The sequence below is a fragment of the Rattus norvegicus genome, chromosome 5 (genome assembly GCF_021556685.1).
Source record: "Rattus norvegicus strain SHRSP/BbbUtx chromosome 5, alternate assembly SHRSP_T2T, whole genome shotgun sequence".
NCBI lineage: Eukaryota > Metazoa > Chordata > Mammalia > Rodentia > Muridae > Rattus > Rattus norvegicus.
In genome coordinates, this window is record NC_141538.1 from 20,478,326 (window position 1) to 20,503,128 (window position 24,803).

General features: G+C 38.8%; 1 protein-coding gene and 1 pseudogene across 11 annotated transcripts in view; both read left to right on the forward strand.

The window, feature by feature from the left end:
* Nucleotides 1-24,803, forward strand: part of Rp1 (RP1, axonemal microtubule associated) — a 362,732-nt gene that overhangs the window by 77,443 nt on the left and 260,486 nt on the right. For 7 of the 11 annotated variants that reach the window (XM_087551018.1, XM_087551019.1, XM_087551023.1 and 4 more), the window contains one exon: nt 18,794-18,957. In XM_087551018.1, the coding sequence (XP_087407144.1) occupies nt 18,794-18,957 (164 nt within the window). The remainder of the gene's footprint in view (nt 1-18,793; nt 18,958-24,803) is intronic. The other 4 variants (XM_087551021.1, XM_087551024.1, XM_087551025.1 and 1 more) reach the window with 1 other exon arrangement.
* Nucleotides 9,771-13,023, forward strand: Cyld-ps1 (CYLD lysine 63 deubiquitinase, pseudogene 1; annotated as a pseudogene).

Sequence of the window (24,803 nt, forward strand, 5' to 3'; positions counted from 1 at the left end):
CTGTTCAAGATTTATAACTGTTAGTTATGTTCTTTGACACATTTATTTTAAGCAGGACTTACTAATTTAGTACCAGTCTGGTAGATTCACTAGTGGAGAGATAACTAAAAACTTTGACCCTTTTTATTGCCAGTCCCTCTTGCTGTCCATAAGAAATAATCCAGCATGTGGGGAGGGACTCCTGAATCCTTCCTTCATGCTTACCTGACTGTTGATTGGCTCATTCTTACATAGATTCCATGTCCTTGAGAGTTCTTTATTACAATAACAATGTATTTGCTAGAAGATGACATTTTGAAGACTTTGTCTTTATGCTCTTAGAGTCTTTTTCTTATTCTTCAGCAGTGAGCCCCGTGGCACTGGAAGTGATAAAAGAAATGTGAAGTTTAGGATGAGAATAGAACCCATACTCATTTCTTTTTTGGTTGTGGAAATGAATCACAAACATTCAGGTATGCTGACAGGCACATCTATGCTTCTGAAGATGAAGTTTGGTAATAATTTCGTTTGAGCTTCATAAAGTTGATATCAGTCTTTTTTGCCTGTTTTGTTTGTTTTTTTGTTGGTTGGTTAGTTTTGGAGATTGAACCTAGGGACTTATACTTGCTGAATAACTTGCTATATCCTAGTGATAGTAATCTTAATATATAATTTAAATAGATTAATTACTCAACATTTTCATTCTGTTTCTGTTTATGACAGTAAAGAATACTAAAAGAAATATTTTGTCAAATAGTTTTAAGTGTTAGAGGGCTAAAGTTTTATGGCCTTTAAGTTTATGGTCTACCATATTTTCTTTAGCTTTCATAAAAACCAATTTACATGTGAACAAACTAAAACAATGTTTAACATCTGAAGAAAAGTTTTAAAGTCTCAATCTCAGGGTGGTTGTGTGACCTCAAAGGAATTCCTTTCTTCTTCACTCTTCACAGTGAAAGCATTAAAACTACAGAAAAGTCAAGGTGCCTTATGATGAGCGATAAACAGTTTATTGCGGTATTAATAGTTTCTAACATTTTGATTTCTACAAATGGTTAATGTCTTTCCAGTTTAGTATTGTTTTGAAGGCTGTATTTTCTGGTATAAAATTGCTTATAATATACTAGGAAAAACAGCTCCATGTGATTATAAAGAACTTTTAACATTTGAAGGTACCCCATTGACCTACCTGAGGGCCACATGTTTCCTTCTTGCCTTCCTTAGCTTATCTATGTCCTCATGTTCACATAGGGACCTCAGAGTCACACAGTGAGTTCCACTCATCCTTGACACATGACTTTGGCCTTAATTTTAGGCAGGAATGTGGACTTTATTGCTTACTCTGTCCATCCTTGTGATCTTAGATCACCCTTTTCCAGATAGGGAACATCAACATGCTGAAAACTTCACTGACCCCTCTGACCTGCCTGAGGACCATGTGCCTGGCTTCCACTTTCTTTTTTGCCCTATTAGGCAGGGATTCTAGACTTGTAGTACCTACTCCACAAGGTCCCTTGGCTTGAAAAAAGTCCTAAGATTTTCACAGTACCCTGAAAATTAGTTGTGATAATATTCTAACACTGCAGAAGGTCTGCTTTTGTGCTTAGAAACTTCAGTTGACTCAAGTTGAGCTCTGACTCACACTAATATCCTATTTGAACATTAGCACTGACTTGCCCCAAGATTGAACCATAATCCCCATATAGCTATTCTATAGCCTGACAAGTTGAGACACCAGAAAACTGAACTTCAAGCAACCTCTTTGCAAAGCAGAGAAATTTCTACACCAAGAAACACTACCAATGACCTAACTCCAGATGTCTTTGTTCTTTTGAAAAGCATAAACATAAGTAATCATGCCAAAATCTTACAGGAATGTTCTCTAAAACAAGTAAGTGATTTAGATGATGTATAAGACAGTGCTTTCAAGATAAGGTAATAAACATTATCAAGAAACTTAAGAGTACATGAGTAAATGTTAGAATAAGGACTAAAAAACCATAAATAGTTGAATTGAATAATGAAAAATTCAAGTTTTATAAACATGGAATGTATTAGATAGAATCCTCAAAGAAAATCCAAAACAAAATAAAATGCAAAATGAAAACCTTGAAATAAGAAGCTATTTCAATCAAATGGATCTGTGAAACAAGCATGTGTAGCTATTCTTTTATCTGCCAAATGAAAATTAGCCAGAACAGATAAGGAGTGACAGTTTATGAATACTGAAGAGAAAAACCACTAACAGTACATTAAAATTCTAAAAATTACACTCTTTTATAATAGAAAAACTACTAAATTTAAAGCCACAGATTGACCCCAGAAGAGTAATAGTGGGTGCTTCTCACCCCATTCTCACCAAAACCAGAAGCTCTGGAGTTCAGGGATGTCATAAATCTCACGTAGGTAACAGAGGTATACAGAACACCACACCAAATCTCTAAAAAAGTGGACACCCTTCTCAGGAGCTCAGAGAATTTCTTCAAAATAGATCACATATTAGGACATACATCAGGTTTCAACAAATATAGGAAAAGTGAAACACTGTCTTCCATTCTATCTGCCCACTATAGTGTAAAACCATGACGATGGATATGATCATCAATAGAAACCACAGAAAGCACACAAAATATGGAAACTAAACACCACACCACTGAATAACTGCCAGAACGAAGAAATCGAAAGGGAACTTAGAGAATTTCTAGAATAGAATGCAAAACGAAAACAACATACCCAAATCAATGAGACAAATGAAGATAGCCTTAAAAGCAAGAGTATGTAGCACTATATATCTATATAAATGCCAAAAGATGTAAAATTAATAACTTAATCATCCTCACGGAGGCTTTAGAAAAACCAGAACAAATAACACCCTTCCTCAAGTAGACAGGAATCGATAATCAGAATCAGGGATGTAATTAATGAAATAAGAAAGACAAAAACACAAAAACCCCACAAATCATCAGTAAAATGGAGTTGGTTCATTAAAAATACTAAGAAAATTGACAAATTGGCAAAGTTAATAAAAGGAGGACCCAGATTAATAAAGTTTGAATCAAACAGAGATATCACAACAAATACTGAGGAAACTGAGAGATTTATAAGGACAAGCTAAGGAATCTATATTCCAACAAACTTAAAAATCTAAGAAAAAGCATGAATCTTTAGATATACACAATTCTATCTATCTATCTATCTATCTATCTATCTATCTATCTATCTATCTATCTATCCAATATAATTTACTAATGCTAAATCAAGGTGAAGTATATAATTTAAATAAACCCTAACACCTTAATATGTAGAAGTAGTAATTAAAAATTTCCCAAATATCTGGGCATCGTGTTCACACCTTTAATTCCTGAACTCAGGAAGCAAAGGCACGTGTATCTGTCAGTAAGAGGCTACTTTCACACACATAGGGACAGGAAGCCCACAGCCAACATTGTACTAGAGAGAAAACTCAAAGCAATTACACTAAAATCAGGATCATGACAAGTATAACCAGTCTCTTCATACCTCCTCAACATAGTTTCTTGAAATCTTCCTTACGATAATAAGGAAAGTGACAGAGATAACTATGCTACAAATTAGAAAGGAAGAAATCTAAGTATCATTATTTATAGGTCATATTATTATAGACATAAAGCACTCAGGATTCTATCAGGAAACATGTACGACCAATAAACATACTCTGCAAAGTAACAGGACATAACCAACTCATAAAACCCAGCAACTTTTCTATATAAAAACAACAAACTCACTGAGAAAGTAATCATGCAAGCAATTTCTAATTCATAGTGGCCTCAAAAATTCTTGGAATAAATTTAATTAGGAAAATAAAAGATTTGTACAATGAAAACTTCAAGACACTAAACAAAAAAAATACTAGAAGATTGAATTAATGGATTAATGTGAAAATAATCACGCTATTGAAAGCCATATGCAGATTATAAATAATGCATATCAAAATTTCAATAAAGTTCTTTACAGGAATTGACAAAATAATCTTAAATTTCATATGAATAAGCAAAAGTCTCAGGATAGTTACAATGATCTTTAACTATAAAAAAAGGTGGTGGAGCTGTCAAAACACACATTTCAACATATAGTACAGAACTATAGTAATATAAAAACGAGTTAGTATTAGGATAAAAATCCGACTTATTTGTTATTGGTATAGAATTAAAGACCCAGATATCAGTTCATACACCTGTATCCACCACTTATTCATGTTGTGTGTGTGTGTGTGTGTGTGTGTGTGTGTGTGTGTATCTGTGTGTTTGTATACCATTTCCTATGTAGGAGGTCAGAGAACAACTTGTGTGAGTTGGTTTCTCTCCTACTTTTAGCATTTTGTCTAAGCTCCACCCCACACTTACCTGTCAACAGTCACTATGACTGTACATAGTCTATAGTCCCCCACACCTGACTGTACATCCAACCAAAGACATTCCTTTTCTCCTTATCTTTTTATAAACTGTTTTAGTTAGGGTTTTATTGCTGTGAACAGACACCATGATCAATGCAAGTTTTATGAAGGGCAACATTTAATAGGGGCAGGTTTATAGGTTCAGAGGTTCAGTTCATTATCATCAGGCAGGAACCTGGCAATATCCAGACAGGCATGGTGAGGGAGGAGCTGAGTTCTACATCTTCACCCAAAGGAAACCAGACACATGACCAAAGCTGCTGAGTTCTGCTGTTTGCAGGACATGGAACATGGTCTCCTTGTTTTATAACATTATCACTAGCTTCCTCTTTTATAATTCTTCCACTGCCTAAACTTGGTTGTCCTGGATCTCACTCTGTAGATTGACCTTGAATTTAGAGATCTGTATGCCTGTCTCCTGGAATTAAAGGTTTGTGCGAAGTTGTCAGGAGCTAAATTATCTGGGTGGGGTCTTGCTCCAAGGTAATTACTCCCTTATTTCAGTTTAATATTCTTGAACATAGGATTCAGCTCCATTTCACCTCTGGGTGTCCCTTTAATACTCGAACTTTATATTTTGTATTTCTCCTTTCTCAACTTCCTTTTTTTTCATTAAAATGCTCTTCAAGAGACTTAACCAGAGAACAAAATCTGTGACGGGCGTTTCTGAGACTTCCTTTGTCAATGCAATTATTCTGAGTCTTTTTACCTTAGCTTTAGGCAGACTCTTCAGCCAAGGTCCAAAGCACCCACATTCTTCACAAAAATACTACAAAAGCAGTCTTTACAGAACATACAGAAATTCTTCTCCTCTGAAATCTGTTGGGCCTGGCCTGCACAATTCAAATCACTCTCTGTAACAAAGACTTCCACATTCCTAACAAGATAGCCCATTTCCAAATCCAAAGTCCCCAAATCCACATTCTTCCAAACAGAAGCATGATCAGGCCTATCACAGCAATACCTCAGTCCCTGGTACCAACTTATCTTAGTTTGGGTTTTATTGCTGTGAGCAGACACATGGTCAATGTAAGCTTTATAAAAGACAACATTTAATAGGGGCTGGCTTACAGGTTCAGAGGTTCAGTCCATTATCAAGGCAGGAGCGTGGCAGCATCTAGGCAGGCATGGTGCAGGAGGAGCTAAGTTCTACATCTTTACCTGAAGGAAGCCAGGAACAGACTGAGCATCCTTAGGTAGCTAGGAGGAGGGTCTCAAAGCTCACCCCCACAGTGACACACTTCCTCCAACAAGGCCACACCTTCTAATAGTGCCACTCCCTGGGCCAAGCATATGCGAACCATCACATAAACACAACACCTACCATTTGGGTTTTGGGCATCAGTATCAGTTCACTAGGCTTGACAGAATGAACTTTTCCCCATTGTATTATCACACTAGCCTATGGCACTTAATTTTTTGACAAAGTAGTCTACAATATACACAGGAGAAAAGACATCATCTCCAATAAATAGTGCTTGTTCAACTGGATGACTGCATGTACATGCAGATATAGAAGTAGTAATTAAAAATATACATGTCTCTCACTTTATGCAAACTTAACTCCAAATGGATCAAGAACCTCAGTACAAGACCCAACCCCCTAAATTTGATAGAAGAGAAAGTAAGAAAGGGCTTTATGAACAAAACTGTGATATCAAAGGAATTAAGACCAACAATTAATAAATGGGATAACAGTAAACTCAAATACTTTTATACAACAAAGCAAAGCATCATTCAGGTGAAGGGGGGAACCTACAGAATGGTAAACGGTCCTTATTAGATATGCATCTGAGAAACGTTAGTATCTAGAATATGTAAAACAAACAAACAAACAAACAAACAAAAAGCCCTAAATGTTAAGAAAATGAATATCCCATTAAAAATGAACATCGAAGCAAACAAAGTTCTCAAAAGATGAACTACAAATGGCTGAGAAACATTAAAGTGAAAGACCCCCGGAGTGGGGAGACCCTCACTCAAGTCTTGGGAATGACGCGACCCCCCAAGAACTCACAAGAGATCGTCCTTGCTGTAATTTACATGAGGTTTATTGATAGGAACCAGTGCACTGGGGTTGAGACTTGTATCCCACGCAGGGGCAGAGGAGTTCGACCCTGAGTAGCTGGGAAAAGGGGTATTTAAAGGAAGAAACCACAACCCAAGAGGGTAGGGATGGCATCATTGGAAAATGTCAAGAATACCAGTGAAAAGTCACAAGGAGAAGCTTCCTGTTTCTCAAGATTGTTTTCAAGATTGTAATCTAACTTTATGGTCACTAGTTCCTGGGACAGAGTCACTGAACTGGCTAACCTACATTTTTGGCTCTACTCTATTTGCTAGGGGTTCTGAATTTTTCCCGGTCCTTCATCTCCCCATTTCTTCTAGTGCCTAGTTCTAATCATAGAACTAAATTTCAGTAACTTCATAATATTGATTTTTTTTTGATCTTGTAAAACATGATATTGCTGGTGTAACATGATTTGCAATAGATGTCAAGCCTACCCCCGCATTTACAATTGGGGGACCTATCTTGATGGAATCTAGGGCAAACATGAAATTCTTGTTTCTAAAGCACACTCCTCAAGTGAGCATTACAGCAACCCCCAGTCATGTCTCTGATGTATCCACTTATCTGACGTGCAGATCCAGGGAGCTTTTTGAAGATCTAAGTGTGCCTCTGCTCCCCCACCCCTGTCCCAACAGCTCTTACATGACTGGTGACGGCTGACACTTGATGGCTGTCAGGGTGGTCAGCAGCATCAGGTATGGGCCTTTCCAGTGAGGCTCGAGTGTCTGGGCTTTGTGTTGTATGTAGCCGAGTTTCTGACCTGGAACTGTCTCAGGGGTCCCCGGGGCATAGGCTGCTGCCAGCTGTGACCAGACTTCTTTCTGTATCACATGTAGGTCTTTTAGCCTGGCATACAAATCATTATTACTATAACTTGTTGGTTAATTAACATCATCTAATACAGTCAGAGGAGCTGAGGCCCCATATAAGATCTCTAAGGGGGTAAGACTGAATCTGGAAGGGATATTTCTTGCTCTGAAGAGAACAAGAGGGAAAGAGTGACACCCAGTCTGCGCCAGTCTCCAAGGTCAATTTGGTCAGGGTCTCTTTTAGAGTTCTATTTATTCTCTCTACCTTTCCTGAACTTTGAGGTCTGTAATGTAATTTTTAATCAACCTCTAAATACCTGGCCACACCCTGGCTTACCTGGTCAACGAATGTAGGGCCGTTGTCTGACCAGATTACCTTGGGAACTCCAAACTGGGGGAAGATTTCTTCCAGTATCTTCTTGATGACTACCGAGGCCATCTCTTGCTTGGTGGGGAAAGCTTTTATCTATTCCTGAAAAGGTATCTACAAGCACTAGGAGATACTTGTAACCATATTTTCCTGGTTTTATCTCAATGAAGTTCACTTCAACTTCCCACTAAACTCCTTAGGTCTCTTTGTCCTGTTTGCTTGCTAAGCATTCACTTGCTGACATACTTATACTTTTTGACTGTCTCTCTGGCTAAAATCCTAAAGTCTATTACATATAGCTTAACTACTTGGATAAGCTTCTTATCTCCTAAATAAGTCCATTTGTGTATTTGGCAAAGTGAGTCTTTTATTTGTTCTCTGGGGAGTATAGCTTTCCCTCAAGTGTGCCATTGTCTTTTTTTTCTTCTAAGAAAATTGGGCCCTTTCTTCTGTTGTGCATTCTAAGTGAGGCCATCCCTTAGTATGATCCCAGTTCTCAGTGGCTGTCTCTTGCAGGCCTGCAACCCAGATAGGCTCCTGCATAGCCATTTCTCGAGTCACTTGATCTGCTTTGTTATTGCCCCATGCCACTGAATCTCTTCCCTCCTGATGTCCTGGGCAAAGAATAATACTCACAGTTGCTGGCTTCATCAGGGCATCCAAGAGATGGCAAAGGCATCTGTGCTGATGTGCTGGGGGGTAGAGGTTTGTCCATCCCAGATGACATTTGTGTTGTCCGCCATGGCAACACCCACTCATCTCTGACCTTCATGAAGAGAACTGTTCCTGTCTGTAGACAAGGTAGCCTCCATTTTCAGCAGGGGTCAATTGGTCAGTCACAGAGGTCTTCCCTCCACCCATGGGTTCCTGCCAGTTCTTGACACTCGTGCTGTGGTGGCTCCAGGTCAGGATTTGGCAGCAAGGTGACCAGATTGCCCCCAACCAGTGGAGAAGCTAGTCCATGTCAGCTGACCAGTGGTCTCATCCTTTGGGACATTTCATTTAAAGGCAAAGCATTTTTGACTTTGGGATACCCAGTTCAGGCAGAAGAAAGAAGTCCTGGACTGGGTGATAATTGTTAGTGCCCAGCTGACAGGAGCGGTGTGTTCCAGGCAGAACAGCATTAAGCCACACATCTCCCATCATCAGCTACTTGTGCACTAAGATAGGGTCAGCCTATGTCTTAAGTTCCACAAACAGTCTGCAGATATGCATACATATGGTCTCACCCAGCCATTTCAGTCCACACAAGCCATTTTGGAGAGCAAATTTCTCATTTGCAAGGGATAGGGGCAGTCAGGGATGACCATGAACTAGTGGGTTATCCGGCCCATGCCAAGGTCCATTGTTCTTCGGGTAGTCCATGAGTATTATTTGTTGCCAGTAGCCCCCTCTACCCAAGGTCTTTTGATGGACACTGGCCCACTTGGGCATAGGAACACAGAGTGTTGGGCCCCTGTATCTACAAAACACTGAGCGGCCTTCCTCTCTATGCTGGGGCAGTCCCTGACCCAGTGTTCTTTTTCCTTATAATAGGCACATGATCTTTAGCCAGTAATTCTCTTCTGTTGCCAGGTACTGTCTTCTTAGTCTCTCTAACTACTGTGTAAGTTCCTCACCTGTCTTATCTCTCTAGCTTCCTCTTCTTTCTGTCTCTTTTCTTCCCTATCTTCCTGCTCTTTTTGCCTTCTTTCTTTTTCACCCTGAACTGCACTTCAACCTTACTTTCTCTGCAACTTACACTAACTCTCTCATCAACTTAGCTTAACCCCTCAAGTTTCTGCAACTTTTTCTTTATATCTTTTTTTACTTTAGCCAAATTGGTGGGGCATTTTCTAGCCCCTCAGAGACCCACCATTGGAGCCTGGTGGTAGACCTGTCCCTCCCTACCTTCAGGCATATTGAAGTCAACAGGCAGAAGTGAGGGCCTTCCATCCATGTCTGGAACATTCTGGTCTCTAATAGGATTCTGTATTTCCTGTAACAGCTACTAACAAACATCTCAAGTGGACTAGTGAAAAAAAGAAGAGAGTCTAGAAAACTCGAGGTCCTCTGAAGAGGACAAATAGCATTCAATCACACAGAAAGACAATCAAAAGATTAACAGACGGGGGCAGGTGGGGGCGGGCCCAGGTAGCAGGTTCGGCTGCGCGGGGGCCCGCGCACCTGAGGCACTTTGAATTGCTGTCTTTTTACAACATGGATGCCAGGTTGCTAAAATCTTGCTTTGGGACTTACAGTGAGCTCATTTTTTTTGGATTTTATGACAGATTTACTAGTGGTTCCTTTTTGCCAGCTAATGTTCTGAAAGTTACTGTCACAATGAGTTCAGGCCTGTGGAACCAAGAGAAAGTTACTTCACCCTACTGGGAAGAACGGCTTTTTTATCTGCTTCTTCAAGAATGCAGTGTAACAAACAGACACAGAAGCTCCTGAGAGTACCCAAAGGGAGCATAGGACAGTACATCCAAGACTGTTCCGTGGGGCATTCAAGAGTTCCTTCTGCTAAAGGCAAGAAAAATCAGATTGGATTAAAAATCTTAGAGCAACCGCATGCAGTTCTGTTTGTTGATGAAAAGGATGTTGTAGAAATAAATGAAAAATTCACAGAGTTACTGTTGGCAATTACCAACTGTGAGGAGAGGCTCAGCCTATTTAGAAACAGAATCCGACTAAGTAAAGGCCTCCAGGTAGACGTGGGCAGTCCTGTGAGAGTACAGCTGCGATCTGGGGAGGAGAAGTTTCCAGGAGTTGTACGCTTCAGAGGACCTTTATTAGCGGAGAGGACGGTGTCGGGGATTTTCTTTGGAGTAGAATTACTGGAAGAAGGTCGTGGCCAAGGTTTCACTGATGGGGTGTATCAAGGAAAACAGCTCTTCCAGTGTGATGAGGACTGTGGTGTGTTTGTTGCATTGGACAAGCTGGAGCTTATAGAAGATGATGACAATGGGTTGGAAAGTGATTTTGCAGGCCCAGGAGATACAGTCCAGGTTGAACCTCCCCCTTTGGAAATAAACTCCAGAGTTTCTTTGAAGGTTGGAGAAAGTACAGAATCTGGAACAGTGATATTCTGTGATGTTTTACCAGGAAAAGAGAGTCTAGGATATTTTGTTGGTGTGGACATGGATAACCCTATTGGCAACTGGGATGGAAGGTTTGATGGGGTTCAGCGTTGCAGTTTTGCAAGTGTTGAGAGTACAGTTCTCCTACACATCAATGACATCATCCCAGATAGCGTGACACAGGAAAGGAGACCTCCCAAACTTGCCTTTATGTCAAGAGGTGTAGGTGACAAAGGCTCATCTAGTCATAATAAACCAAAGGTTACAGGATCTACCTCAGACCCTGGAAGTAGAAACAGATCTGAATTATTTTATACCTTAAATGGGTCATCTGTTGACTCACAACAACAATCCAAGTCCAAAAACCCATGGTACATTGATGAAGTTGCAGAAGACCCTGCAAAGTCACTTACAGAGATGTCTTCAGACTTCGGACATTCATCGCCTCCACCGCAACCTCCTTCCATGAACTCCTTGTCTAGCGAGAACAGATTCCACTCCTTACCCTTCAGCCTGACAAAGATGCCCAACACTAATGGCAGCATGGCTCACAGTCCACTCTCTCTCTGTCAGTGCAGTCTGTGATGGGGGAGCTGAACAGCACGCCTGTCCAGGAGAGTCCACCCTTGCCCAGCTCTTCTGGGAATGCACACGGGCTAGAGGTGGGCTCACTGGCTGAAGTAAAAGAGAACCCCCCGTTCTATGGGGTTATCCGTTGGATTGGCCAGCCACCAGGGCTCAGTGACGTGCTCGCTGGATTGGAACCGGAAGATGAATGCGCAGGTTGCACGGATGGAACTTTCAGGGGCACGCGCTATTTCACCTGTGCCCTGAAGAAAGCACTGTTCGTGAAACTGAAGAGCTGCAGACCAGACTCTAGGTTTGCATCCTTGCAGCCTGTTTCCAATCAGATCGAAAGGTGTAACTCTTTAGCATTTGGGGGCTACTTAAGTGAAGTAGTAGAAGAAAATACGCCACCTAAAATGGAAAAGGAAGGTTTAGAGATAATGATTGGAAAGAAGAAAGGCATCCAGGGCCATTACAATTCTTGTTACTTAGACTCAACTTTATTCTGCTTATTTGCTTTTAGTTCTGCCCTGGACACTGTATTACTTAGACCCAAAGAGAAGAATGACGTAGAGTATTACAGTGAGACTCAAGAGCTACTGAGGACAGAGATAGTCAATCCTCTGAGAATATATGGATATGTGTGTGCCACAAAGATTATGAAGCTGAGGAAAATACTTGAAAAAGTTGAGGCTGCATCAGGATTTACCTCTGAGGAAAAAGATCCTGAAGAATTTCTAAACATCCTGTTTCATGATATTTTAAGGATTGAACCATTGTTAAAAATATGGTCAGCAGGTCAAAAAGTTCAAGACTGTAACTTCTATCAAATTTTTATGGAAAAAAATGAGAAAGTCGGAGTACCCACAATCCAGCAGTTATTAGAATGGTCTTTTATCAACAGCAACCTGAAATTTGCGGAGGCACCATCATGCTTGATTATCCAGATGCCTTGGTTTGGGAAAGACTTTAAACTATTTAAAAAATTTTTTCCTTCCCTGGAATTAAATATAACAGATTTACTTGAAGACACTCCCAGGCAGTGCCGCATCTGTGGAGGACTCGCCATGTATGAGTGTAGAGAGTGCTATGATGACCCGGACATCTCGGCAGGGAAGATCAAGCAGTTCTGTAAGACCTGCAGCACTCAGGTTCACCTTCATCCCAGAAGACTGAATCACACTTACCATCCAGTATCACTTCCCAAAGACTTGCCCGACTGGGACTGGAGACATGGCTGCATCCCATGTCAGAAGATGGAGTTATTTGCTGTGCTCTGCATAGAAACCAGCCACTATGTTGCTTTTGTGAAGTACGGGAAGGATGACTCTGCCTGGCTCTTCTTTGACAGCATGGCTGATCGAGATGGTGGTCAGAATGGCTTCAACATTCCACAAGTGACACCCTGCCCAGAAGTAGGAGAGTACTTGAAGATGTCTCTGGAGGACCTGCACTCTTTGGACTCCAGAAGGATTCAAGGCTGTGCGCGCAGACTTCTTTGCGATGCGTACATGTGCATGTACCAGAGTCCAACCATGAGCTTGTACAAATAACCATGCCAAGACCGAGCAGACTCCAGTGCTGTGGCTTCCTCAGCTGGCCATTCTGTCTGGCGCCCATTGCCGGCAATGGGTGTCTCTTGGGATGAGGCCCTTCAGCAAAGGACTCCTGTGTTTCCGAACAAATTGCTTTTGTGTTCCTGAAGTATTTAATAAGAAGCATTTTGCACTCTAGGAAGCATGTTTGTGTTGATTTTTTAAGAAGTCTAAATGAAGTTATTAATATCTGAAACTTTAAGTTAACTGCATTGATGATATGATATTTTTGGAAGCATACAATTTTAATTGTGACATCTAAAACCTCTTTTAGTCCATTGAGGGTGTAAATAAATACTTCTTCTTATGGACCAAGGATATAAAATAAATTTTCTTTTGTAGCTAATGATTGCCTTGAGAAAGACTAATAATATGGTTTTATTAAGAGTCTACCTTTACTTCAGTTGTTGAAGGTGTGTGGAGTTTAATTGTTAATTTTCCTATACAGTGCTGATTTCCTGCATGTCTGTACTTTGCTGAGTTCCTGTGTTCCTGCAGCAGTGGTCAGAACATGCTGAGATTCCTTTCGTGGTGTTATTTTTTATTCTGGCTTTGAGATAAATGACTGACTCTGTCATAGAATGTCCATTTTTGATGTGTTCTTGGAGGATTAAGGTACAAAGCAAGCATCTTATCATAGTAAGAGTTGTTACCGAGCAGGTCGTCTGTAGGAATTCCTAAGTATGGGCAGAGATACGGTAGTTTCTGAAATGACTGAGAGATAAGTAAATTATATATTCTTATACAGATACAGTCTGGAGGAAGGAAAGCTGGCTCAGAGATGGTACCAACATTTCCCTGAAAAAATGTGTTAGGTATTTAAAACTCTCAGCTCAAATAAATTATTTTTAGTTTAAGTGAATTTCTCTTAATTTAAATAAGACTAATTTTTTGTTTGATTAAAGAACCTTGTACTCTCTGATGTCAGTTTGGTGTGACTGGAAACAATGACAACCACGTCAGCATGTTACTGGAATGTCAGTGACAGCTTCATCCTGATTGAAGAAGGAGAAGGCGGATGCCGTCTTAGGACTGTTCTTAGTGTACAGACTGTGGTGGGCGCTGTAAAGTGCTTGTTGTCTGACTATTGTTTTGTGGTTTGTGGTCTGACTGTCTCTCTGAATAATGTCAACCTTACAGAGAGAGAAGGTGTTATATGTGTAGCATATGGCTTTATAAAAGATTTAATGTCAAAGAGTCTATAAATATTGGTTATTTTTAAAAGCAAAAAAAAAAAAAAAAGATTAACAGACAAAAACAGAAGTGCGCACAAAAACAAAAAACAAGTGACCACCACGAGATCACCACAAAACTGAAGTGATTCAGATGGGAGCTTCTGTGAGCTCACCAATGACAGATGAAGGGGAGCAGATCAAAAATAATGGTTAAGTCTAAGGTGCCCTCTGAAGGCCAGCCGACCTCAAATGCCAGCCACTCTGAGGAGCAAAATGTCAGCCATGGTACTTTCTTAATTTCAACTGACAAGTTGTGTGCTCTAGCCCTAACTTCAGTCCAGTGGTCTAAAAGTCAAACTCAGAGGAGTCGTCACAGTCTATCCCATTGTCAAAGTCACAAGAAACACAAAACAGAGACCTAAAACACACAGACAAAGACTAACAAATGTCTGTCTCCACCTAGACAGACAAAACTCCAGAAGTACAGATGGCCGGGAGGGTGTGTAGCTTTCTCCAATCCAGGAGAACTACAGAACTACCATATCCTCACAGGTACTCAAACAGGAACTTCCCAGGAGTCCCTGGGGTCCATCCAGACCTCTTGGGATGTATCTCAGGGCAGCACAATCGATGAGCCCCTGGCACATCTACCGCTCACACTCCTCATCTCCTCCCGAGACGCGAGCCTCTGTCTCTACCCGAGACATGAGCAACTGCAAAAACCAGAACTGTGGACAAATAAAGAACCAGAATTCAGCTGGCACAGAAACACAAAAACACAGACAATATCTCATCTCCAAGTGGGTCTCCAGAGACGAGGGTGGTCGCCAATCCTGGACGAGCCCCCAAATGAAAGACCCCCGAAGCGGGTAGACTCTCACTCAAGTCTCGGGAATGACACAACCCCCGAAGAATTCATGAGAAATCGTCCTTGCTGTAATTTACACGAGGTTTATTGATAGGAACCAGTGCACTGGGGTTGAGACTTGTATCCCACACAGGGGCAGAGGAGTTCGACCCCAAGTAGCTGGGAAAAGGGGTATTTAAAGGAAGAAACCACAACCCAAGAGGGTAGGGATGGCATCATTGGAAAATGTTGAGAATACCAGTGAAAAATCACAAGGAGAAGCTTCTTGTTTCTTAAGATTGTTTTCAAGATTGTAATCTAACTTTATGGTCACTAGTTCCTGGGACAGAGTCACTGAACTGGCTAACCTACATTTTTGGCTCTACTCTATTTGCTAGGGGTTCTGAATTTTTCCCTGGTCCTTCAAAAGATTTAACATTCTTAGTTATAATGGAAATGCAAAGTCTAATTGTTATGAGATTTTATATTAATCCAGTAAGAGTGATTAAGATAAAAAACATAAATGATAACATATGGCTGGCATGTGACGAAGGTGAATACCTGATCTCTGCTGGTGGGAGTATAATGTGGTTCAGTCTCTGAAAATTCGCACCAGGCATGGGGAAACCCGCCTTTGAGTGGTTGGTCAATAGTGTCCAAACAATTTCCAAATCAATATTAGGCTATTCTTGCCTTTGGCTGCTTCCTGGAACTTGGAGGCCACACCATGTTGTTGAAGACATCACACACATTAGACATAGGATTTGAAGAGATGGAGACAGAACTTACTTAGAAGTCTTCCAATTTTGGAATGGAATCTGTTGTTAAGCCGATTCTTCTCTTTAACTAACTCAGAAAGAAGTAGCCCCTCATCTTCCAACTTCTATTTGGATTTACATTTCAAGTACATCTGCAATGACCCCATTTCTAAGTGAGGTCACCTTTACAAGTAGCAGGGATTAGGAAGCAAACCTATGTTTTACTGAAGAGTCAGTTTGCTATTTAGCACTTATTGGTAAGGTTCACTTCAAACTTTGGATTTTGTGAACTAAACTATTAAGATAATTTATGGAAAAGTACTTTCTATTATTTTGGGTAAGTTACCAGAATTGTATGAATGTATTTTATATCTCATTGATGTCTTAGTCAGGGTTTCTATTCCTGCACAAAACATCATGGACAAGAAGCAAGTTGGGGAGGAAAGGGTTTATTCAGCAATTCACAGTGCTGTTCATCACCAAAAGAAAGTCAGGATTGGAACTCAAGCAGGAAGCAGGAGCTGATACAGAAGCCATGGCTTGCTTCTCCTGGCTTGCTCAGCTTGCTTTCTTATAGGACTACTAGTCCAGGGGTGGCACCTCCCCACAATGGACTGGGTCCTCCCACCTTGATCACTAGGAGAGAAAATGCCTTACAGTGGGTCTCATGGAAGCATTTCCTCAAGGGAGGCGCCTTTCTCTGTCATAACTTTAGCTTGTGTCAAGTTGACACATAAAACCAGCCGGTATAGTTTACTTTGTAATAAAATGTCAAACTGTTTCCAAATTATGGGGCAGTTTCCTGTTGCACCATGTTGACAGATAGAGTTTCTCCCCCTCCATTCTAGGTTGCTTTCCCTCCACTGCAGTTATAGCACTGCCATAACTCCCTGTGGCTTTAATTTGCATATCACCAATGAATAATGATGCAGGGTATAAGATTATGTATTCTTTTATTCTGTTCATGCGATGAATTATATTGATCAATTTAAGAATATTAAATTTTTTTATTCCTGGCATAAACTCGAAGGTTAAGTTGTCTTCTTAATATTCCTCTCTAGTTTTCTGATTCTTGTAAAGCTAGTATGAATTTCATGTTTCATAAGTAATCATTTTCATTATGACATTTTTGCATGTGTTTTGCTATATTTGAAATTCTAATAATACTTTCTTTTCTAGTTTCTATATCAGAGTAGTGTGCTTATGTAATGATTTCAAAACTATTCTAAAAGGTTGTGTAGAATTGGTGTTGTTTTTAAACAATGGAAGGAACTTCCCAGTGAAGCAATTTGGTCCCATTTTTAATACAAGTTTTGTATTATAGATATATCTACTATAGGTGTATATTTTCCTAAAGATAGAAACTAGGTTTTTTTTTTTTTTTTTTTTTACTAATTTTGTACATGGAATGATTGCTTTAGGATTTTATCAACATATCTGCCCATACCTGCATTCTGCTTTATTCTAATCTACTTACTCACCTTTTCAACAGACTCTCATCTTTGTGCCCCGTGAGTTATATGGATATGGGAGCATATTTCTAATTTTTAGTTTATATTCTTTCTCCCTTCTTTATGGGGAATATAGGTTATATATGCGATGGACACTTCAGCCTTCAGTTTAGACATCTCTGAGTGTACAGTCTGTAAAGATGATGGACAGTTTTTGCATTTTCTTTTATCTTTATTGGTATGGGTTGCCTGCCTCCCTTTGCTTCTTTGTTGTTCTCTTTAATTTTTGACTTAGTTAGAGTATCTGTGATCTGCTCTTGCCTTACCACAATCTTATAATAAGAAAATTTTTATGTTACTTTTTTTTTACATTTTTTGGTATGTATTTTTATGTAGACCATAAGCAAATTAAGGATGAAGACATTTTGCATGTTCTAACTCCTCCCTAGAACTGGATTTCTAGCAATAACTCAATGATTTATAGAGGCACAGCTCTCTTTGACATCACATTTCATTAATTTTTAAACTTTTGCTTTTACACTTTTATCTTTTTGCATCTTAGTTTTTGGAAATGCAATTTCTTTCCTTATTAACTTGACCTGTGCACATTTAGCAGCTAATTCTCTGTGAGATTCTTCTTGCATTGGTAAGGCGGCAGTGACTGAAAAGCACAGTTATTCTCTACTCCATCAAGCACCAATATCCTTACAATCTACCAGCAACAGCTAGAGTCCTCTAGCTCTAATTTTTTTGACATTTAATGATTTCTACTGTTGTTACCATCTACTAACTAAAGAAATTATTTTTAACAATAGACGAATCACCTAGATAATATGGTGTGGCTTTTTTACCTTTGTTGGACAAGTAAAGTAAAAAATTTTGAGTTTTTAAGTAAAATTTTACAAATACAGCATTTATTTGAAATATTATTACAATTTAAATCTAGAATTTGATTATTTATTGTAACAATCAAATATAAAACACATTTTATTTCAATTTGGAACAAAAAATTGCAGTTTAATGAATCTCATTTGGGTCATGAATTTTTTGTTATTTTTCTTTTGTAAAATTATAAGCATGCTCTCTAATTTTTCACTAATTAACATGTTGGTTGCATTTTAGATGTTTAAGCTTCTAAACACCTGACAAAATTAAAATGAAGCTGTAGTGGGATACTGTGGCCTTTGCTATATTCACAGTGAATCATTTATTTTAGTACCACTTACATGCTGATGATTCAGTGTTTTCATTGTTGTGGGCCTCAGTATAATTTGTTAATCTGGACAGTTAAATGAATGGATGCAAGATGTCTCAGATTCTTTCTGACTATTTTAGAGAGTAGACATATAAAAATAAACATGTGAAATGTTTAATTCTGGATAAACATATTTTATCAAAATACTGGAAATTTCATGGAAGTTTTATAGTGACTCTCAGGGTTCAGGCATGACCAACAAGAAGAAATCACAATTTTCTACCCTTATTTTGAAATTTACTATGAAATACTTTTGATTGCAATTAGTTTTGGCAATTATCTTAAGTTGTACAGAATTAAATTTGAAACCCAGGATTATGACACTTTTCCAAGTGAGTTGAAAAGAGGTCATTTTTATCTGTCTTGAACCCTGTCTTTAGAATGGTCTGAGATAACATTGTTTGTTATTTGTGCTTCTGCAGGTGGAAACTGGAAAGTTTTAATAATCACTAGTGACTTTCCAAATGCAGGGACCAGCTCACAGGTTTATATTGTGTTATACGGACACTGTAGGAGTTCAGCACCTATATATCTTTCTGGAAGAGATGGGACTCGATTTCAGGATGGACATGAAGACAACTTTACTGTAAGTCATAAAGTGTAGTAAAAACTCATTAATGAAATGATACAGCTGGTGGGAGCTTTGAAATGAGTGCAGTCAATTGGGGTCTTCCTATTAAACACCATATGTCTTGTAGGTGATCAGTTAAATTCATGGCTGTCTTTGTTCTAGCAGATTTACAAATAAACCTACCACATGGTTAAAAACAATAGCTAGAGAGAAATACTGTGTTTAATAGTCATTGTTTCTATATGATTAACTGTCATCAGAAATAATATGTGTTATTCTGCCTCTTTAGACAAGGTTCAAAGTTCAGGTAACATTATTAGGTAATGAAGTAAAAAAGTTGTTTTCAAGATATTCCTTGTTTTTTACTTTTTACCTTTTGTCAAGTTATCAGATCATGACTAGGTATACTATGATCAGAATCCAGAAGGAAATAGAAGTAGAAAACATGAAGCAGGAACAATTAATGCCATGTTGTTAAATTGTAGTTAGAAGTACCATAAATTAAAGTAAAACTTGGAATGAACCAAACATTACCAGAAGTTCATCATTTCTGAGTAGACATATAAGCTTATATTATATTTGGTGAAAAGAATAAAATCACAGTTAGAATAAGGTTGGTCTTTTAAATATTCCCATATTCATAGGACATGCACCTTGATATAGTCCAGAGAGTTTTGTTTACTATAACCTGCTTATTTGGCCTATATATTTTTTTACAGGAATCACTGAAGTATTTGGGAACATTATTATCATTATACACTCTCTTTTTCATATGTTTAATATTAACCATGAGATTTTTTTTTCTTGTATTTATGGTGAGTTTAAGTATTTGAAAAAGTCTTGCGAGGATGGGAGTCAGATGGCAAATTTCACTCTCCTTCCTGTTGTCCATTATAGTCTCGCAGTCTCTCCTAAGACCTGTAGGGGACTATCCTCCCATCATACCTCCATTCCATCAAACCTTGGCGTGGACCCAGAATTCCTCCTTTGCATGGAGCCTCTCAGCATCCCCTTCTAGTGCCTTTCTGTTCCTTTGTGTCAGCCCAAGGTGCCTAGAACACTTTTTACCTGGGCATTCATTGGCCATACCCTGTAGGGACTCAGGTAGGGAACACACACTATACTTCCTATCTTCCATTATGATCTCTCTATTTTCAGCCTGGTAACATTACCTGCTTACAGGTACACCTTCTTCCACCTCCACTCCATTCCCTGCTGGCTCCAATTCTTAATTCAGACTTAGGATCCTCATAGGTCTTGAATCCCTGTCTCTTCAAATTATTCTTTGCCTTACTGCAATCTGCTTGTAGATTCTTTGTCCCACTGTACCTGTAACTTCCTGAATACCCTGACTCTTTGTGTGAACAAATTATCCTTAACTTTTTCACAACGTGCTGCTCAGTTTCTCCCCTAGCCCACTTCCATGCTTTCTTCTACCAAATGATCAGCAGAACTACTCTCTACCAAGCAACTCATAGCTACCACAATTTCTTAAGGGCCAACAAGGCAACAGAAACCAAGGAAGGGAATGCCAACTTAACAAAGAGAAGATCAGGTATTATCAACTAGAATTGGCTCAATTATCCCAACACCAGATGCCTAGACACCTACACAAAACAACAGAGATTAATAGCTAAGACCATGTGCCTTCATTAGAACCCAGTAACCCTACTACATCAGGCCACAAGAAGTGCTATATAGCTGATGCACAAGATAAGGACATTTAAATAGCAATTATGACACTTTCAGAAACTTAAAGGGGATAAAAATAATGAAGCCTGTGAGAACACTAAAAGAATGAAATGATAAAAGCAATGTAAGACAGGAAAGTAGAAACAGAATCTAGAGAAAACCCAATCTAAAATAGAGCTGAAAATGAAAAATTTAGGATATCAAACAAAACCCTCAGTGGTAAGCCTCAGCAACACAGTATAATACATGAACATGGAAGAGAAAATCTCTGGAATTGAAGACAAGGTAGGAGAAATGGATACCTCATCAAATAAAATGCTAAATCAAAAGAATCATCCAGAAAAATCTGAGACACCATGAAAATATCAAATCTACAAGTAATGGAACTAGAAGATGGAGAAAAAAGTAGAATAAAGGCAGAAAAGATATTTTCAAAAAACGTACAGAAGAAAAATTTCCAACCCTATACAAAGAGGTACCTAAAAAGGTACAAGAAGCATACTGAACACCAAATAGATATAAGAAAAGAAATTTTCAATGGCAAGCAATAATAAAAACAATAAATGTACAGAACAAAGAAAAAATATTAAAAGTTGTCTGGGAAACAGACCGAGTAATGCATAAAGACAGATCCATTCAAAACCATCTGATTTTCAGTGGAGATTCTAAAAACCAGAAGGTCCTGTTCTATAGACTCCAAGAGATCACAAATGCCAGCCCTGACTATGAATCACAATATACAAAGAAAGATAAAACATTCCATAATAATGCAACATTTAAGCAGTATCTATCCACAAACCCATGAGGCACTAGAAAGAAAACTTCAGTCTGAAGAGCTTACGACACCAAAGAAGGCATAATAAATAAATAGTTCCAAAACAGTAAATCAAAAGAAGAAGAAAAAAAACTCATACTATAATAACAAAATTGACAATGATCAGTATTAATGGTCTTATTTCCTCAATTATATGACACAGGAAAACAGGTTTAATTGAAAACAGCATCCATTTTTCTGCTGAATCCAAGAAACATGCTATCCTATCAAGGAGTGACATCACTAAAGAATGAAAACAGGTATTCTAAACAAATGAAAACAATAAGCAAGCTGGGATAGGCATTTTCATATCTGACAAAACAGACTTCAAACCAAAACTAATGTGAAAAATAGGGAAAGACATTACATACTCATCAAAGAAAAAAAATCCATCTGTATGATATTCTAATTCTAAACATTATACACCAAATATATAAACACCCAAATTTATGAAAGATACCCTACCACACAATTGACTTATGGATACTGGTAGTGGGAGACTTCAATATCTTGCTCTCACCAAAGACCACAGACAGGTCATCCAGACAAAATCTAAAGAGAAATGCTAATGAGCGTAAGGATGCCATAAGTCAAATGATCCTGTAGGTATTACAAAGCATTTCACCCACATAGGAAGGAATATATCTTCTCAAAAACTCATGGAACTTTCTCCAAAGTTAATCACATAGTTAGACAAAATGCAAGTCTTAACAGATATAAGAAAATTAAAATAACACTCAGTCTCTTACCTGACCACAATGGATTAAAGCTAGACATAAACAAAAGAGGCAACCAGAAGCTTACAATTCATGGAAAGTTAACAACTCACAACTGAACAAAAATACGTCAATGCAGAAATTGAGAAGGAAATTAAAAACTTTTAAAAATTAATTTAAATGAAATCAATTGGGGAAACCAACTACTCTCATGGGTAGGCCTCATGCCCAACAATAGGTGGCCAAGACCAAACAAACTCAGTGAACTCAGTAGTATCTCTTCATGTTTCTGTCTATTAATTTTGTGCCAGATGCCCCCCCCCAGATCATTTACACATGGATTATAGCTTCCAGTTTTGTGATTTCATGAACTATCTCTGTGTGTGAATTTGTGTTTCTATGTCTACATGTTTCTCCTGTCCTTTCTTTGGTTCTTTTCATTCTGTTTGTTGGCTTAATCCTATTCAATCTTGTTTTATTTTATTTTATTATTATTCCTCGAGTAACTGTTTGCTTTCTAGTAAGAGATAGAAAGGCTATGGATCTTCAGCGGAAGAGAGGTGGGGAGGAACATGGAGGAGTTGAGAGAGGGAAAAGCATAATCAAAATATATTTTATGAAAAAATATTTCTCAATAAAAGAAAAAAGTGGAGAGCTCTCATAGTAATTTAATAGCTCACCTGAAAGCCCTAAAACAAGAAAGAAGAAATAAAACCCAAAAAGTGTAACTTCGAGAAATAAACTCATGGCTGAAATCAATAAATGAGAAAGAAGTAAACAAACCAAAAACAGTTGAAAGAATCAATGAAAGGAAGACTTTGTTCTTGGAGAAATCAATAATGTTGCCAAAACCTTAGTCAAATTAAAAGAGGAGACATACACGAATAAAACTAGAGCTGAAAAGGTGGACCTAGCAACAGACACTAGGAATACTTAGTAAGTTTTAAGGGGATACTTTAAAAATCTGGGCTCCACTAAACTGCAAAACCTAAAATGAATGGGTAGATTTCTTGATATATATGACTTAGCAGTTGTACCAAAGTTAAAGCAAGATTAAATAAGCAACTTAACCAGACCTCCTAACAACTAAGGAAAACAAAGCAGTCATTAAAAATCTCCCATCCAAAAAAAATTCCCAGTGCCAGATTAATTTAGTGCAGAATTCTACCTGCCCTTCAAAGAACTAATGCAAATACTCCTGATATTATACTATAAATTAGAATCTGAAGAACATTTTCTAATTTCTTTTAAGAAGTCACTCTTACCCTGATACCAAAACTACAAAAAGATTCAACAAAGAAAATTACAGACAAACTTTTGTTATGAGATTATATTTAACAGCTCTCAATAAAATAGTTGCCAACTGAATCCAATAACAAATTAAAAAGATTATCCACTATGATCAAGTCGACTGTATCCTAGAGATACAGGATGGTCCAACATATCTAAATCCATAAAAGCAATACACTACATAAACCAAATGAAAGAGGAAAACCACGTGATCATCTCATTAGATGCATAAAAGTTCTTTGGCAGAGGCTAAAATTCATTCATGATTAAAGTCTTGGTTTTTCTAGTTAATTCATTACGCAAAAGATACAAGGTCTAATCTTTGCTTATTTTTACTTTTAATAGAGGGTAGAAATACAGGGAACATACTGAAAGGTAGAAGTTTTAAGGTTGCTCCCCACCCCCCCAAGACAAAGATTCAGAGTAGAAGAAAAAAACCAGTTAGGCCCTGGGATTATATGTTCCAGCAAGCTTCTCCTAGGACCATAGAATGGGTAATTACATCGGCTGGTTCGACAATTCTCTCCCAGGAACTAGCTGACCAAAAAGTTAGATTAAAATCTTAGAGAACAATCTTGAGAAGCAGGAAGCTTCTCCCAGGAACTAGCGGACCATAAAGTTAAACAATCTTGAGAAACAGGAAGCTCCTCCTTGTGATTTTTCACTGGTATTCTTGACATTTTCCAATGACGCCATCCCTACCCCCTTGGGTTGTGGTTTCTTCCTTTAAATTCCACTTCTCTTAGCTACTGGTGGTCAAACTCCACTGCCGCTACATGGGATGAGTCTTTTTTTTTTTTTTTATTAACTTGAGTATTTCTTATATACATTTCGAGTGTTATTCCCTTTCCCGGTTTCCGGGCAAACATCCCCCTCCCCCCTCCCCTTCCTTATGGGTGTTCCCCTCCCAACCCTCCCCCCATTGCCACCCTCCCCCCATAGACTAGTTCACTGGGGGTTCAGTCTTAGCAGGACCCAGGGCTTCCCCTTCCACTGGTGCTCTTACTAGGATATTCATTGCTACCTATGGGGTCAGAGTCCAGGGTCAGTCCATGTACAGTCTTTAGGTAGTGGCTTAGGCCCTGGAAGCTCTGGTTGCTTGGCATTGTTGTTCATAAGGGGTCTCGAGCCCCTTCGCGCTCTTGCAGTTCTTTCTCTGATTCCTTCAATGGGGTCCTATTCTCAGTTCAGTGGTTTGCTGCTGGCATTCGCCTCTGTGTTTGCTGTATTCTGGCTGTGTCTCTCAGGAGCGATCTACATCCGGCTCCTGTCAGCCTGCACTTCTTTGCTTCATCCATCTTGTCTAATCGGGTGGCTGTATATGTATGGGCCACATGTGGGGCAGGCTC